The 15,446-nt window shown below is 42.4% G+C and overlaps 1 protein-coding gene across 9 annotated transcripts in view; it reads right to left on the bottom strand.

The window, feature by feature from the left end:
* bcas3 (BCAS3 microtubule associated cell migration factor) overlaps positions 1-15,446 on the bottom strand; it is a 473,019-nt gene that overhangs the window by 291,078 nt on the left and 166,495 nt on the right. For 8 of the 9 annotated variants that reach the window (XM_034701109.1, XM_034701112.1, XM_034701118.1 and 5 more), the window contains exons 21-22: positions 10,672-10,868; positions 10,493-10,590 (exon numbers count right to left, since the gene is read on the bottom strand). In XM_034701109.1, the coding sequence (XP_034557000.1) occupies positions 10,493-10,590; positions 10,672-10,868 (295 nt within the window). Of the gene's footprint in view, positions 1-1,133; positions 1,232-10,492; positions 10,591-10,671; positions 10,869-15,446 lie in introns of those variants that run through there. The other variant, XM_034701116.1, reaches the window with a different exon arrangement.

Below are 15,446 nucleotides of genomic sequence, written 5' to 3'. Positions count from 1 at the left end.
ATTAAGTTTTTGGGCTGCAGAGCTGGACCGCCGGACAGCTGGAGTCATGTGACCGAGGTTTTCCTGCGGCAAACACTGAATCAAGGATTCTCCTCCTCCTCTCCTCATCCATGTTATCTTTCTGGTCCTCTGAAAACCTCTGACCTGTTGACTCCAGGCCTGGCTCCGCTCATCATGACTTTGGTTTGTTGTTGTAGTTAAGTGAAATACGATCTGGTGATAACACAGAGTGTTTTATTCTGAAAATTAACCGGATGTTTTCATTTTGTTTTGGTGAAACCTGACTTCCTGTCCCGCTCCATCTGCTCTGTTGAGATTGATGCGTCGTGCTCCGGCATCCTGCAAACGTGCAAGTCTTGTGTATCTGATCCGGAGGGCTCAGACCTGCAGGATTAGAGACGCAGACGGAACGCAACGGAGCGGCTCAAGTGGAAGTTAACACATTGACTAGAGCAGAAAACGATCAGATCCAGTGCTGAGATGGACCAGACACGGATCTCATAATTTACTTTCTACCTGACTTTTTAATGCAGCCACTTTCTCAACCTATTTTATCAATATAATTTGTATAATGACTCGGTCTTGCTGTCGTTTGAGGGTCAAATTTGACCTGTAATGATCACAACAACAACTTCTGCCTAACTATCATGAAGAGACACATTTGAGGAAGTGTTTCCATCTATATTCCCTAAAACCCATAAATACATATCAGGTGGGTTCATCTGAAGTTCAGACCTTGAGCTGTAACACTAGGAAACATCCTGCATGTTTGTTTTAGTGTGTTGCACGTTGTAAGGTAAATATAAATCAAATTCCGATTCTTCTCCAGACGACTCAAAGATAAATCTGATATTCTACTCTCTTGATAACTTGAAGATCTGCAGAGGACACTCCTGACGTGTTCTTTTTCCTCCCGGGCTCAGATAAAATCAGTCTGGAATACGCATCTCAAACTACCTGGAGATATTCCAGGAATTCCAGGCCCAGCAGGTAAACCATCTTTAGGTTACTCGTCCTCGCTTCCTCTGCGTTCAGATTTTCCAGCAGATCGTTTTCCTCGTCCTGATAAACGCTCAGCGGCTCCTCTCGCCTGAACGCCGGTGATGACAAAAACTGAATGGAGCATCGATGACCGCAGAGATCCGCTGTTAAGTCCTGACGGGTCACCAAACACACCCTGAGGCGATGCACAGGATGAGTGGGAGGGGGGGCGGCGAGGTGACAAAGGTGCCTATTGATGAAAATAAAATCAGGAGAGGAGGGATGGAGAGAGGGGGTGACGGGAAATGAGAGTACTTGTCTTTAAGGAAGAGATCGTATGGCCGGGCATCTCTCCGGCCTGTGCGATCACCGCTGTCAGTGCGGCCACTATAGCACAAAAACACAAGGGCCCTTTATGAGCCGGAGGTAATTGTGGGGTGTAGGTTACCTGCCCGGGTATGTGTGTATTAGAAAAAGAAAGGGAGGCAGAATACCACAGCACAGGTGCCTGCTCTTTTAAATGGCTGCTCAGGTATGAAGGGGAGGAGAGTGTGTGTGTCTCTATCCTCCTCTTATTCACTCATTCATAGCGCTCTCTTTCATTCTGCTGCAGCCGCTGTGAGAACAATGACGCCGGGGAAAGCCCCTTCTCGCCTCAGGGTGGTGCTGATGGTGGTGCAGAGGTGGTGGGTCACCTGGACAAGGGCCGCACTGTGCTGGGCATGCTAACAGGTGCATTCCTGCTCTCAGAACCAGAAGCAGAAACACTTTATTTCTCCCAGGGAGGGAAACACGGGCATTACAGAGCTCTTATAAACAGCATATAAGAAAGTTAGATATTAATAGAAGAAGGAATAAAATAAGATATAAATACAAATAGAATAAAATAAAGATCAAATAAAGATCAAATAAGATAGAATAAAATAAAGAGTTCCGGCACATTTTTCGTTTACGTGAAACTGGGAATCTGTGCACACACCTACAAACATACACACACTCTCTCTCTCACACACACACACACACTTGGAGTCAGTGATGGTAACTGAGCTGTGATAATGTGGGGTGTGTGTTGCTAATGGCTGATAGCTGCTGATCCCACACTGATTAACTCAGTGTTTTACAGGATGCTGCTAATGGACTCACACACACTTGACTCAAGTCACAAGGGCAGACGCACAGGATCACGTTTACACACATACACACCTCTGAACCAGGCAGCTCTCACTCCGGGAAGTCTAATACAGAGACATAATCAGGAGCTGGTATGACTCTGTAGGTCTGTATCTCTAACTCATTCTTTGGGTGTGTTGTTGATGTCATGTGACTTAGTAGAAAGAGCAAGAGAGGATGGTTGAAGTAGCTGCTTGGGGTCAACATGAGACCTTCATCCTGGAGTCCAGGGTTATATTCTTACAGTCAACGTTTCTTACTTTAGTTGCTTAAATTGGTCTCACTTGCACCAAAGTACCATGCAGTAGAGGTAAAGTACACCACATGAGTTAGGGAATGTGCATGCATACTGAATGGTAAAAGAGCTGTACTTTTGTACCACTTTTCTGGACGTCTGAGCACTTCAGGTGTCTTCACACCACGTGACATTCACTCATTCACACCACACTCATGCACTGATGGCAGAGGCTGTGATGTGCAGCGCCAGCCTCTATTAACTAGTTCCATTTAAATGCATTCACACATCACTGGACATGTAACCTTGTCACAGGATCTAACAGGGTTTCTTTCTTAAAGTGGACAAGCCAGGAACTGTAGCTTCTAGTGTTTCAACTTAATTATGCAACTACTCAGCTTCAAATAAAAATAAAAAAGGATGCATAATGAAGAAAATTCACTGAGGAACATTTAGGAATACAATAAATAAGATATAGAGACCAAAACTGTTTGTGTACCCGGCTGTAAACGTGTATTTCTGCTGCAAATATGAGCTCTAACAGGGTTTCTCTGGCTTTTGGAGAGAGCCTTGAGTGGACACTCTAGGAACTGCAGTGTCCAAACTTTTAAAATGGCAAATGTTAGTCTGCAGGCTTCATTTTAAATATTAATCTCACATGATACACTCTTTATAGCTCACTTTACGGCTCTACATTCTTAATAGTTGAAGCTGAATTTTCTGTTTTGCCTTTAAATTGATGGCTTGATTGTAAAAGCTGAACCCAATTTTGCAGATTTATTGATGTTAGCTTGTAATTAGGCTCCTTAACATGCAGAACCTACACTCTGAAGGCTCCTACTTCTCTGCAATTTGAAGCATAAGGCCACCAAGCTGCAGCATTTGAAGGGTTAAGAGGCTGAAGCACATTTCTGAGTTTGACTGAGAACAGAGATACCGAGTTTAGGATTCATTTCAAAGATATTTCTAAATAAAAAGTCAATGTGGATGTCTCCTCGAGCTGAAACTCAAAGCACCGATCCTCTGTTGGTCCGTGGTGTCAACCAGTGTATCAGTCTGACCCCGGCACACTCCCTGTGCCAAAGTCCAGCAGCTCTCTAAAGTGTCCTCCTCCTCGTGTTGTGATAAGACAGCTCCATCTCGTCCTGCCTGCTCTGCTCTGCCGCCAGCTAACACACTATCACTGATCCACTGCCACAGATAAATCACACACACACACACACACACACAGTGGGGCAGAGACATGGCGACAAAGCCAAGGACAGTCTGCACACACACACACACACACATACAGAGAAGATGACAACAACAAAAACAACAACATGGCTGAGGCTACATGAAGGGTTTTGTTGTTGTTTCCTGTTTTGGTGCAGGGTGGCTTTCTTTGCAGAGTCAAAACACAACTACAGGAGTGTGTGGAGGGGGACAGGGAGATTTATCAGTGCGCGCACACACACACACACACACACACACACACACACACACACACACACACACACACACACACACACACACACACACACACACACACAGACACACAGACACACAGACACACACATACAGGTAAGATTAAATACTCTTTCTTTCAGTCTTGCCGTGTTATCTCTCTTTCAGGTCTGTCTCCTTTTCTTTCTTTCTCTCTCTTGGGTCACAAAACGCCACTGTGTAGTCTAGCAGGGGCTGAAGTCGCCTCCACACACACACACACACACACACACACACACACACACAGACACACACCGAATACACACATGCATGCACCCCACAGGCAGGCTTGGGGTGCAGATGGTGGTATTGATAGCAGCTACACATTGATCTGGTATATTCTGCGGCGGGTGGAAAGTGAGACAGCAGCGTTGGTGTCGGGCTCCATTGTCCCCTCCACAGAGACAGATATGCTGAGTCAAGAAGCCATGACTGGAAGCACTGTACAACATACAGAGTGTGTGTGTGTATCTGTGTGTGTGTGTGTGTCCATGCAGATGGCGTCCCATCACCTCGGGGAAGCAGAGATAAGCAGAGTGTATGGGCTGAGATAAGATGGGAGCAGACACTGGGGAGACTGACTGACTGTAAGTGAGTCACTGTGGAGAAAACTGCAGCTTTTTACGAGCTGACTGAGCCCGAGGACTCGTGGGGAAATGTGTTTATTCTGAGAGGAAGGGACAGAAAACACGAGCAGGCCACAGGCTTCTGTGTCACAGCATGTACACTCTGCAGACAGAGCAGCGTGTATGGACGTATGCAGCAGAGAGGAGCGGCTTTATGAGCTGCATGTGTGGCCGAGAAACGTCTCTGATGTAACAGATTTCACTTTTATCACAGACGGAGTTCATTGAATTCACCAAATCTGACTTTCAGATGTTTCACAGAGAAGGAAGTATGATCAGAAACATGTTGGGATTCTTAACTGCACCTTTCGCAAGAGATTCAACCTTTGTATCAAGCGTTGTGTGTAAAACAGTATTTCACATGTGATAAAGTAACATTCAGGTCAATTATTTTTGGGTCAATGTCACTTTTAATACCTAATACATCACCCGACTGTGTTAAATAATTGACTTTAATCAATAATAACAACAATAATGACTTTTCAAGTCTAGCACATTTCACCTCTACCTGTTGACACTGTGGCAAAAACAGTATACGCTCTATATCTGATGCTTTAACAACGTGGAGCACACTGCAAAGTAACTTATTGTCTATTTTTACCTTTTTCTGTTTTAATAAGGTGTCTAGTAGCACTTTGAGATTTGCTAAATTTAAAGTGTGTTCCAAATAAAATGTTATATTATTATTATTTATATGAGAGTAATGTAAAACATGTAGCACATATAGTCAAAATTGGAAAATTATATGTGGTTATTTGGTGATTAAAGTCAAATTTATGAAACATATATTCACAATTACACATATTAAGTCAGAGTAAATTATAACATTTCAAAATTAAAAGCCACAGGGTCACAATTATGAGAAAAAACTTCATAACTATCAGATACAACCCTATTTATCAGCGGAAACATCATCATTTTGAGATTAAAAGTCATAATTTAAAGCTAAAAAGTAATAATTAGGAGATGTAAATTCTCAATTTTGAGTTAAAACGTCATTATGATGAGATTAAATTCTAATTTTTTTTTGTCATTATTTTGATCTTCAATCTAATACATTTTATAAAAATGTGGACATTTTTCGCACAATTTTGATGTTAAATTAAATATATTAATTTTAATTTTTAATTTTATATTTTTATATTTTGATTTTTAATCTCAAAATAAGAACTGGATGTTCAGAAATGTCTCAATCTTAATTAAACTATTCTTTACAGCGATCTGTTTTTCCTGTATTCCCATTTGCACAACTGACAATAATTACAAACCTTTAACTTTCTCTGTGAGGAGTTATTTTATTTTATAAAGGTTTTAATCAGAGTGGATTCCCAAAGTGTCTCTGTTGGCCTCCAGACTCTGATGGTAACTTCAGCCACACACAGGCGTCTTCTTCAGAGTGAGACAAAAGTGATGTGTGTGTGTGATAAGAGGCGGCGCCACAGCAGTGACAGGACACAACACTGAACCCTCCCTATGAACACACACACACACACACACACACACACACACACACACACACACTGATAAGCATCACCTCCATCCCTCGGCCTGGCTCTGTCCTCTTGTCTCTCTGCTCTGAACCAGTTAGAGAAGAAACTGAAAACACAGAGGACAGCGGCTGCAGATCGAAGAACAACAGATACGAGGAGAAGGAGGAGGAGGAGGAGGAGGAGGAGGAGGAGGAGGAGGTGTAGAGGTCAGAGGATTAAACTGGGGGAGCTGTAGGTTCACAGGTAGAGGTGGATGCACAACTTAACTCTGTTTTATTCAGAGCGGTCCTCGAATGCATCACTCCCTTTAAGACTTTAAAACCCTTCAGGATCCAGAATCTCTCTGCAGATTAGTTTCCACTAAAGACTGACAAGATGAATGAATTTTAAAATGTGCAACACTTTCTGAAATATGATTTATCTGCTCAGTTTGAGACACTGAAGCTTCATACGTATTGTGATTATTATTTATGTGTAATTTACATGCACTCAGGAAATCACAGGAATCACAAACACACAAATAAGAGTGTCAGAAATGTAATATGAATTAAAATTGATCATTACATTTTTTATTATTAATTCTGTTGCATTCATATCTTAATGCATCTGCTTTATAACATATAAATAAATATAATAATTGCAGTTAAAAATGTTGTTGTGTGATTATTCTCAAATTGTATTGTGAATAGATATTTAAAAAAAAACAAAAAAACAAAAAAGAATAAAGTCTTTTATCATTGAAATGTATTAATTACATTTGCATTTTGGAATATGAATACATTTAAAGAGCATTTTTCCCATAAAACATGTGATTTTGTTTTTTATTTGTATTTTTTTTAACTGATTGAAATTAAACAAAGTTTTAACCCGCTCCAGACTTCTTGACCTAATTTAAAAATCTAATATTTTAAAGTTTTAATAACATAAAACTGTCAATTCAAACAATAGGATGTGATAACAAATATTATACTTACTTATTTTTTAAATAAAAATAAAAGCAACTGAAAAAGTATTCTGTTCAATTATGCAGTAAAACTAATCTAAGGAGCCCTGCAGATCTGCAAAGGTGATCATTTTAATCTTTTTTTGCACATGCTATTATCTTGTTATTATCAAGATAACACATTGTGCACACTAGAAAATATCTAGAGAGCACAAGACTTGAAATCAGACACACACACACCTTGTTATTGTTTCAAATCTTGATTACATAAGATAAAACCACCACCTTATTGGACTCTAAGCACTCTGCAGTAATCGATGAAGCTGTGTAAAAGTTTTCTTTTATCTAACTGAAGCTCAGTGAAGAGGATTATTCTTAATATCAGAGTTAGACTGTTTGCAGAGAGACTCAGGTGTCAAGAGTTTTGAGGAAACACAGTGGACTCAACGCGCTCTTTGATACATGGCTCTGACCCTTTTCAGTGGATGCCTGAAGTGTGATAAACAAATGTTTCCAGAGTATCTCTGAGTGTCGCTATGTGTTGAAAGCCTCTGCAGAGAAAAGACAAAAGCAGGTATGCAGAACTATTTGCCCCACACCTTTTAGTGACACGTGTTGTAAATATCTCCTGACACCTGAGCGACGGCACGTCCGTCTGTCAGCCCGACATCAGGTGAGCGCCGTTGTCTCTGTCACAAGACGCTGCAGATAACGTCACAGACGCCACCGCCGCTCCGCTATCTCTCTCATCACACAAAAGGCAGCGGGATACAATGTCACACAGTAAGTGATGATTCCGTCACCCCGCATGGGCTGTGCATACCATGCATAATCCACACACACACACACACTCACACACACACTCACAAGAGCCGTGTAACAGCATTACAGTTTGAGAGTAAAGACATATTCTACAGGGGAATCCTCTCATCTGTGTGTGATTGGATTAGCCAAACATGGTAACCAGATTACAGGAGACATGAAGGGGACATCGGAATCACTCGAACCATATCAATCCTGTCTGAGGGCTGCGGGACTTCACAGACCTCAAACAATCAGAGGGTTTTATCACAGAGTGAGCAACAAGGACGACACCCACGACTAAACCCCCGCAGACTTATAATCCACTTGTTCAGGTAGATACATGCAGGAGGAAGGAACCTCCTATTCTTCTACCACAGCAGGTGGTCTGCAGAGTACTTCAATTCAAACACATGAAGAAGGAGAGAGTCTACAATCATTTCCAACTAAACTTTCATACCTCTGCGTCAGCATTTTACCGACTTACACTAGCTCATGATCAGTGAGTCTGCAGAGTGATCTCAGGGAACAATAGAGGAGCTTCGACTTCATTTGGCTGTGCAATAAAACACGTTATCACACACGTAGCACGGATTAAAGGATCACAAGCCTTTGTGTCTCTGCAGCTGAAGGCATTGGTTTGACTGATGTGTTGGTTAAACTCGTCTCACAGGTGTGCCGATGTTTACCCTGCAGCCTTGCAGGTGCACGAGCGTTACCTGGCTGGTTAAAACTAGCATGCTTTATCCACCATTGATCTAACAACCTATTTCTACCCCACATCACTGCACTGTAGCTTCATGCTTTTATTTTGAAACTCTTTAATCACATTTGAACCTTCTGCTTTTATTTTTTAATGTCTTGATTTAATGAATTGAGTTAATACACTTGAGGTCAAAATTATTAGCCCCCTTGTGAAATCAGATAAAACCCTTGATTTCTCCATGAAAATGACCATTAAAAACAAGTGTTTATAGATCATGTGTTTCCAAAATAACAAAGTCAAAATGTTCACTATGTTTGACTATGTATTGATGCAATGAATTGAAACAAGAAAAGGTAAAAATGGCATGTCCAAAATTATTAGCCCCCTGGCCCTAAGTAGTCAATAGTTCACCCTTTCTGAGCCACACCTGACAACAACCTCTTCAAATAGTTCTTTACAAGGTTGGCACATGTCTCTGGAGGGATTTTGGCCCTTTTTTCCAATGCAAATTGTTCCAGCTGGTCCAAAGTACATGGTTTCTGAGCATGGATGTTCACTTTGAGCACCCACCACAGATTCTTCACAGGATTTAGATCTGGGCTCTGTACGGGCCACTCCAGGACCTTGGTTTGGTGTCCTTTAAGAACTGTTTGACCAATTTTGATGTAAGCTTTGGATCATTGTCTTGCTGGAAGACCCAGCGCCGACCAAAGCCTAGACTAAGAGCAGAGTTCTTCACATTATCCCTCAAAATGTCAACATAACTTTCGTTTTTCATGATGCCATGCACCAGAACAAGATTTCCGGTGCCTGAGGCTGCAAACAGCCCCACAGTAAGATGCTCCCCCCACCATGTTTAATTCTGAGGACCGTGTTCTAAGGGTTGAAGGACTCCCCCTTTCTTGGTCAAACATTAACAACATCCATATGCCCAAAAAGTTCCATCAGACCAAAGGATGGACTTCCAAAACTCATCTTTACCTTTCAAATGTTCACGGGCAAACCTCAGTCTGGCTCTGATGTGCTGCTCTTTGAGTAAAGGGGTTCTTCTGGGACGATGGTCCTGAAGCCCACTATGATGAAGATCCCTCACAACTGTGCTCCTTCAAACATCAACTCCAATGGAGGTCAGGTCAGCAACAATCACCTTGGAAGATGTCCGGGGCTTCTTGCAGACATCTTTGACTACTTTCCTCTCCAGAGTTCTTTAAATCTTGTGTTTTCTACCACGCCTAGGTTTGTTTCTAACAGAGATTGTCTCCTTGTACTTTGCAATGATGCAATGTACAGCTGTTCTAGACACTGTAAAACACCTGGAAATGACAGTATAACCTTCCCCCTTATTATGAGCCTCCATTATCTTCTTTCTGAGCTCAAGACTGATTTCCTTTGTCTTTGGCATGGTTAGTAAGAGTAGTCTCTCTCAATAACATGTTCAAGTGCCCTGTTTGGAGTCCCTTAAGTAAATCTCAATGCTGTTTGAATGCTCAGGTGTTGTTAGGAAGCCAACAGACCTACAGGTGTTGTTAGGAAACCAGCTGACTGCTCAGGTGTGTTTTAAAAGTAAAAATTCACAGGGGGGCTAATAATTTTGACCACCCCATTTTTCACTATATTTGATATAAAGTTATCCTAAAAATGTATTTTACAATCCAAAATGTACCAAATCTACTAAAGAACACTGGTGAATGATTGCTTATACCAAGTTTTATCAATGATTCAAACATTGGGCAGAATTTAAGGAAAATGTTCCAGACTTCCTGGGGGGCTAATCATTTTGACCTCAAGTGTATTAGAACAAAGAAAGTGATAGAGTTCTCCTTAATAAACATCACACTGACTCATCAGCTGTCAGCGTTATTCCAACAGTCTCATGAAGTGAGTGATGAGGGTGAAACACAGCACGATGGAACTTCCACAACAAAACAGCCACTCCAGGTGATGGAGCAGAATGAGCGATGGATGAATGAATGAAAGAGGAGTGTGATGGAAAAGGAAAACCAAAGCTGCCTCACAGAGCAGGAGAGGAAGGATTCAAAACAAGAGGTCTCCTACCTGATCCCGCGTCCATGATGTTGGTCTGTCCTCTACGGTCGGGCACGAGACGGGACGAGCCGGGCATGCTGACGGGCTCCGAGCGCACCGGCTGGATCCTGAAACACAGATATGAATATCAAACTCATACATGGAGGGATCTTTCTACTTGGAGCATTATTATTAGATTTATGGAGTACCTGAGGCTGTGCAGGTCCAGGTCGTCTGTGTCGAAGTCCAACAGAGGCTGCTGGACGTCGGTGGGGCCCTGGGACTGCAGCACGGAGGACGAGGAGGAGATGACGGTGGTCTGGCCTGAAGGGTGGATGGTCTTAAACTGAAACTGGGGGCCCATCCACAATCGTCTGTGTGGCCCCGTGTGGGTCACAATCTCCACCTGAGGAAACAGAAGCAACAAGGAGACATCAGGTTCAAGTTTCCAAACAATAAAACCAAGAAAGTCTTGGTTAGAAGAACTTTTCTGTCGGGTTTGCATTTAGTCTTGAGCTGCAGGTATGAATTACATTTAAAGTCAATGTAAAGACACAAGGAGGCGCAAGTTCTGGTTTTATCAAGAGTTGGAAAAACCTGAACTCAAGCAAATCATTTGCCCCCCTCCTCTCTCTTGTGGAAATTCCTGTCTTAGGCTTTCCCATAAGCGTGATTTTGACGCTTGAATTGAGCGAGTTATTCGTGCGTGTTTGCAACATTAGGAGGCAGGACTTGAGGAGCATGGTGGCAGCATGGTGGTTTGAACGCAGTCCACATGTACAGAGGTTTTAATCCTCATCCTGCAGTCCCCGACTTCGACTCTTTGCTGGATACTCCCAATATTTCCTGCTCCATTCAACTGTCTTATCCAATAGAGACAAATAAAGCATGCTCTGAAAGCCACAGTGTAAAGTTTGCAATATGATGACTGATGAAGCAACAGAGAGAGACGCTATGATGATGGTTTTGGCATTAATATGAATTCTACTGGTGCAAAGACATCTTTTGGGTTGCAGGTCATTCTCCGTCTTCAACCTTAGAGGTTTTGATTAATCCTGTTACAGGTTTGCACCGGTCACATGATGCATGTTGAATATTTCCTGCTGCATTTTCACATCAGCTCATCCAGACTTATTGCTAAACTTTTTCCAGGAGGCATGCAGGAAGAAGCCATGCAGGAAGAAGCCATGCAGGAAGAAGCCTTGCAGGAAGAAGCCATGCAGGAAGAAGCCATGCAGCCCCGGCCCAAAAACTGGGGTAAGTTTCAGGAGTTTTGTGCATTAGTGAATACAGCTCAGGAGCATTTCTTCATCTTGAGACCATCGTCATGTTGAGAAGCCAGAGAACAGTTTTACTTGAGCCTGGTGTCTCTGATGCAGGTGTAATAGGTACCTTGTGCAACTGTTGGAGCTGAAACAACCAGGAAGACGAGCTTTCAATGTGCAAAAACCAGAACACAAGTCTCTCTTCGACCCAGAAACATCTCTGAACCTGCCAATAAATAGTTTGATGATGTGAATCCATCATGGTCTTAACTTTTACGGCGTATGAGCATGATACCAGCTTCTTCTCTTAAGTTCTCAGATGAACTCAGTGACCTGACATTAAACTAAAAGCCTGCTGAGCTCCTGCATCCCCAAAAGTCTGACGCTGAAGTCAGAACTCGTCAAGGTCTGGTGTGTTTTGGGACTTCAGGGGGGCATGATGGGACCCTTCCCGGAGGGTTAATATGAGTGTGACACTAGCAGCAGCAGCGTGGCAGCCGGGCTGAGGTGAGGCCAACTGGGAGGGAAAGATGGCGCTGGCGTGGCAGGCGGTCCATGGGCGCCTCAGCTGAGTGGCACTAATGCTGGCAGAGAGGAAGAGAGGAGAGGGTGACACAAACATCGGACTATTACTGCCTCCTCCGCTCTCCGTCTCCTCCCCGCCTTGGATTTACTCTCCAAACATCTCCTGCCACGGACTCTCACTTTTCACCGCTCTCCCACGCTAACTCAGACTTTTCAACTCCCCGCAGCACTTAACACGCCTCTTGGTGTCTCACCGCTCACATTTCATTATCTTTACTCAGTATGTGTTCGTCTCCCACCTCGGCCCGGCTCTCGGCTCGCAGACTCATTCCACTCGGGCTGCCAGGTGCCAACATCTCAGAGTGAGAGCTGCAGACTCTTAATTCTCCCATGTGTCTGTGTTTTAACACATACATGCACATCCACGCTCAGATATAGACGCTCTGTCACAGCTGTGCGAATTAGGCCACAGGAGCGAAGAGGATTGTCACTTTGTGTGTGTGTGTGTGTGTGTGTGTGTGTGTGTGTGTGTGTGTGTAGTCTGCCAGTTAACACCATCAATGTCACGCCCAGCCGCAGAGCTGAACAGCTGCCAGTGTGCCCGCTCTGCAGAGGGATGGAGGGTCCAGATGTTACAGTCCGGCGTCAACCACTAACCCCCTCCTCCTCCTCTGATCACGGCGGGCAGAGCGAGGACATGTGGATCAGGGTCCGCCCTTCAAACCTCGAGCTGGACTCAGATCAGGCTTATTAATACTGCAGAATGTTTGTTTGGCGCCTTCAGTGGTGAACAACGAGACATGCTCGTCGTGTTTTTACTGTAATCAATAAAATGCAAATGCACTGAGGAGAGGTTGAAACCAGGAAGTAGAGGAAGTGCTTTAAACGACGTCCTATCCCCTGACCTCTGGAGGGTTGAGGAGAAGCCTCCTCCCTCTGCTGCTCTGATCTGTGTGTTTGTTTAATTCAAATAAGGATTATCTCTGCACACTCTGGGGCAGTCTCCTGAATCCTGAGGGCATTCAGGGTCACACACTCGTGCACAACACAAGTTAAGTTCAAACTTGTGCTCGATGGCCTGATACAGAAGGCTTTGAGGGTTTCAGTGTAATGTTTTAGAGCTGTTGTATTGTATGTTACAGCTTTAACATGTGCAGCATGGATGATGTTGAATGTTGTGGTTGTCATCAGGTTTTGCTTCTGTGGATTATTATTGTTTTACTTTAATTGAAGAAGCATGTGTGCAACATTTAGATTATGGGACCATGATATACATTGATCTTGTGGTATCGTATTGTATCATAAAGAGTCTCACCTTAACTCATCATATTGTATTGGGTCAAGTCCTACTACATCTGATCTTATCCTATTATATCATATCAAAGAAGTAAATCAAAGCCTGTTGTAACAAAGGAATTGAATGGAATCACAAAGAAACAAACTAAACTAAACAAATCCAAAGGTATCGTGTTGAGTGGAATCAAATCAAATCGAATCACAAAGAAACTAAACAAATTAAAAAGAAACAAACCAAACAAAAGAGAACGACTCAGGAGGTATCGTGTCGAGGTTGAGGTGAATCGAGTCGAATCAAGTCACAAAGAAAGTAATCGAATCGAATTGAATCGAGAGAAGGAAACAAACAAACACAACAAAACGAAACAAATAGAAATGAATTGAACAGAATCAAATCGAATCACTAGGAAACGAATTGAATAGAAATGAACTAAACAATCAGAAAAAAACAAACAAACCAAATGAAACAAATCGATTTAAAGCAAAGTGAATCAATCACAGAGAAACTAATCAGATCGAATTGAAATGATAGAAAGAAACAAACCAAACAAAGCAAAAACAACCAAAATCAAATCAAATCAAATCAAAACAAAAACCAGTTGAATTCAATGATTGGTTAAAATTGAATTGAAACGTAACATATTGTATCTTATCCTGTATGTATGTGTGTATGTACTGTATATATGTAGATATATGTGCACATATGTTTATGTGTATATGTGTATAAAGAAGGGTTGGGGTTATATTTATTATTGTTGTTTACTTTCTGTGAAGCACTTTGTAACTCTGTTTATAAAAGTGCTATATGAATAAAGTTTATTATTATTATCCTATCATACTCTGTCCTATGTTATCATATTGTGTCATACAGCATAGCTTCATACCATTTTTCTTCATGTATTATCTCTACATACTGTAGCTCAGTAATAAACCATTCCATCTGCACATAATTTATATCTCTAATAAGTGTTTTAAATTTTAAAAGTCTATTTTAACCACAAATAATCAATTCTAACAATAAGTCTGACTCAAATGATGACACTCACTTGATATTGAAGTGATGCAACAGATTGACTTTATTCTTTCTGTCCCTCTGTTTCGTCTCCTCTTTCTCTCAGTGTTTCTCAGTCCTCTGTCGTTCCATCATGGAGCAATGAGACGACTTGAATCTTAAATAATATGATCATCCCTGGTCTGCTGTACTTCACCTCACATGCTTTCAACCCGATCAGAGTGGACAGATAAACGATGCAGACTCTTGAAGGTTGGCAGGTTTTGTTGTAAACTGACAGCCGACAGAAGAGCGGCTAACACTGACATGAAGCTGAAGCTCTGACGCGGAGGGTCACAAACCTCACATTTCATTAAGGCACGGCCGATCAATCCCAAATCCTAACCCAATGCCAACATGCCGGCTGATAATCTAATTCAGGCGGCTGATTTGATATAATGAAATCCACAGGCAGTACTCAGCTTCTAATTCAGAACTCCTCAATCCAGCATCAGAGAGCCTGGAACCAACATAAAACATCCCGTAGATCTACAACCCATGTTTTATTTCAGCCGGGTCGTTTTATCTGACGTCCTCTGAATGTCTCAGATACTCTGCAGAAGCTATTTCCAGATACACGGAGGCACGAAGAGCCGCCACGATGTTATTCCTCCAACCACTGACAAATGCATTACTACCACTGTTCTGACAGGAAGTCGCCAAAAATCCAGGTTAGTGCAATGGATAGTTTTGCTCCTGGCAAACTATCATGGCAGATATGAACCAGGGCCTGTGCAAGCTAAGTGGGGTGCATTTGGACCGATCAATTATGTATGCAGTGGAATTATTGATGGTGAAAATGTAGTGGGTTACCTGCCGACACCAGAGATGACTGCATTGAGGGTTA

Source organism: Notolabrus celidotus, chromosome 14 (assembly GCF_009762535.1).
Source record: "Notolabrus celidotus isolate fNotCel1 chromosome 14, fNotCel1.pri, whole genome shotgun sequence".
NCBI classification, from domain to species: domain Eukaryota; kingdom Metazoa; phylum Chordata; class Actinopteri; order Labriformes; family Labridae; genus Notolabrus; species Notolabrus celidotus.
Note: the sequence above shows the minus strand (reverse complement) of the source record. Positions and strands in the feature narration are given on the sequence as shown.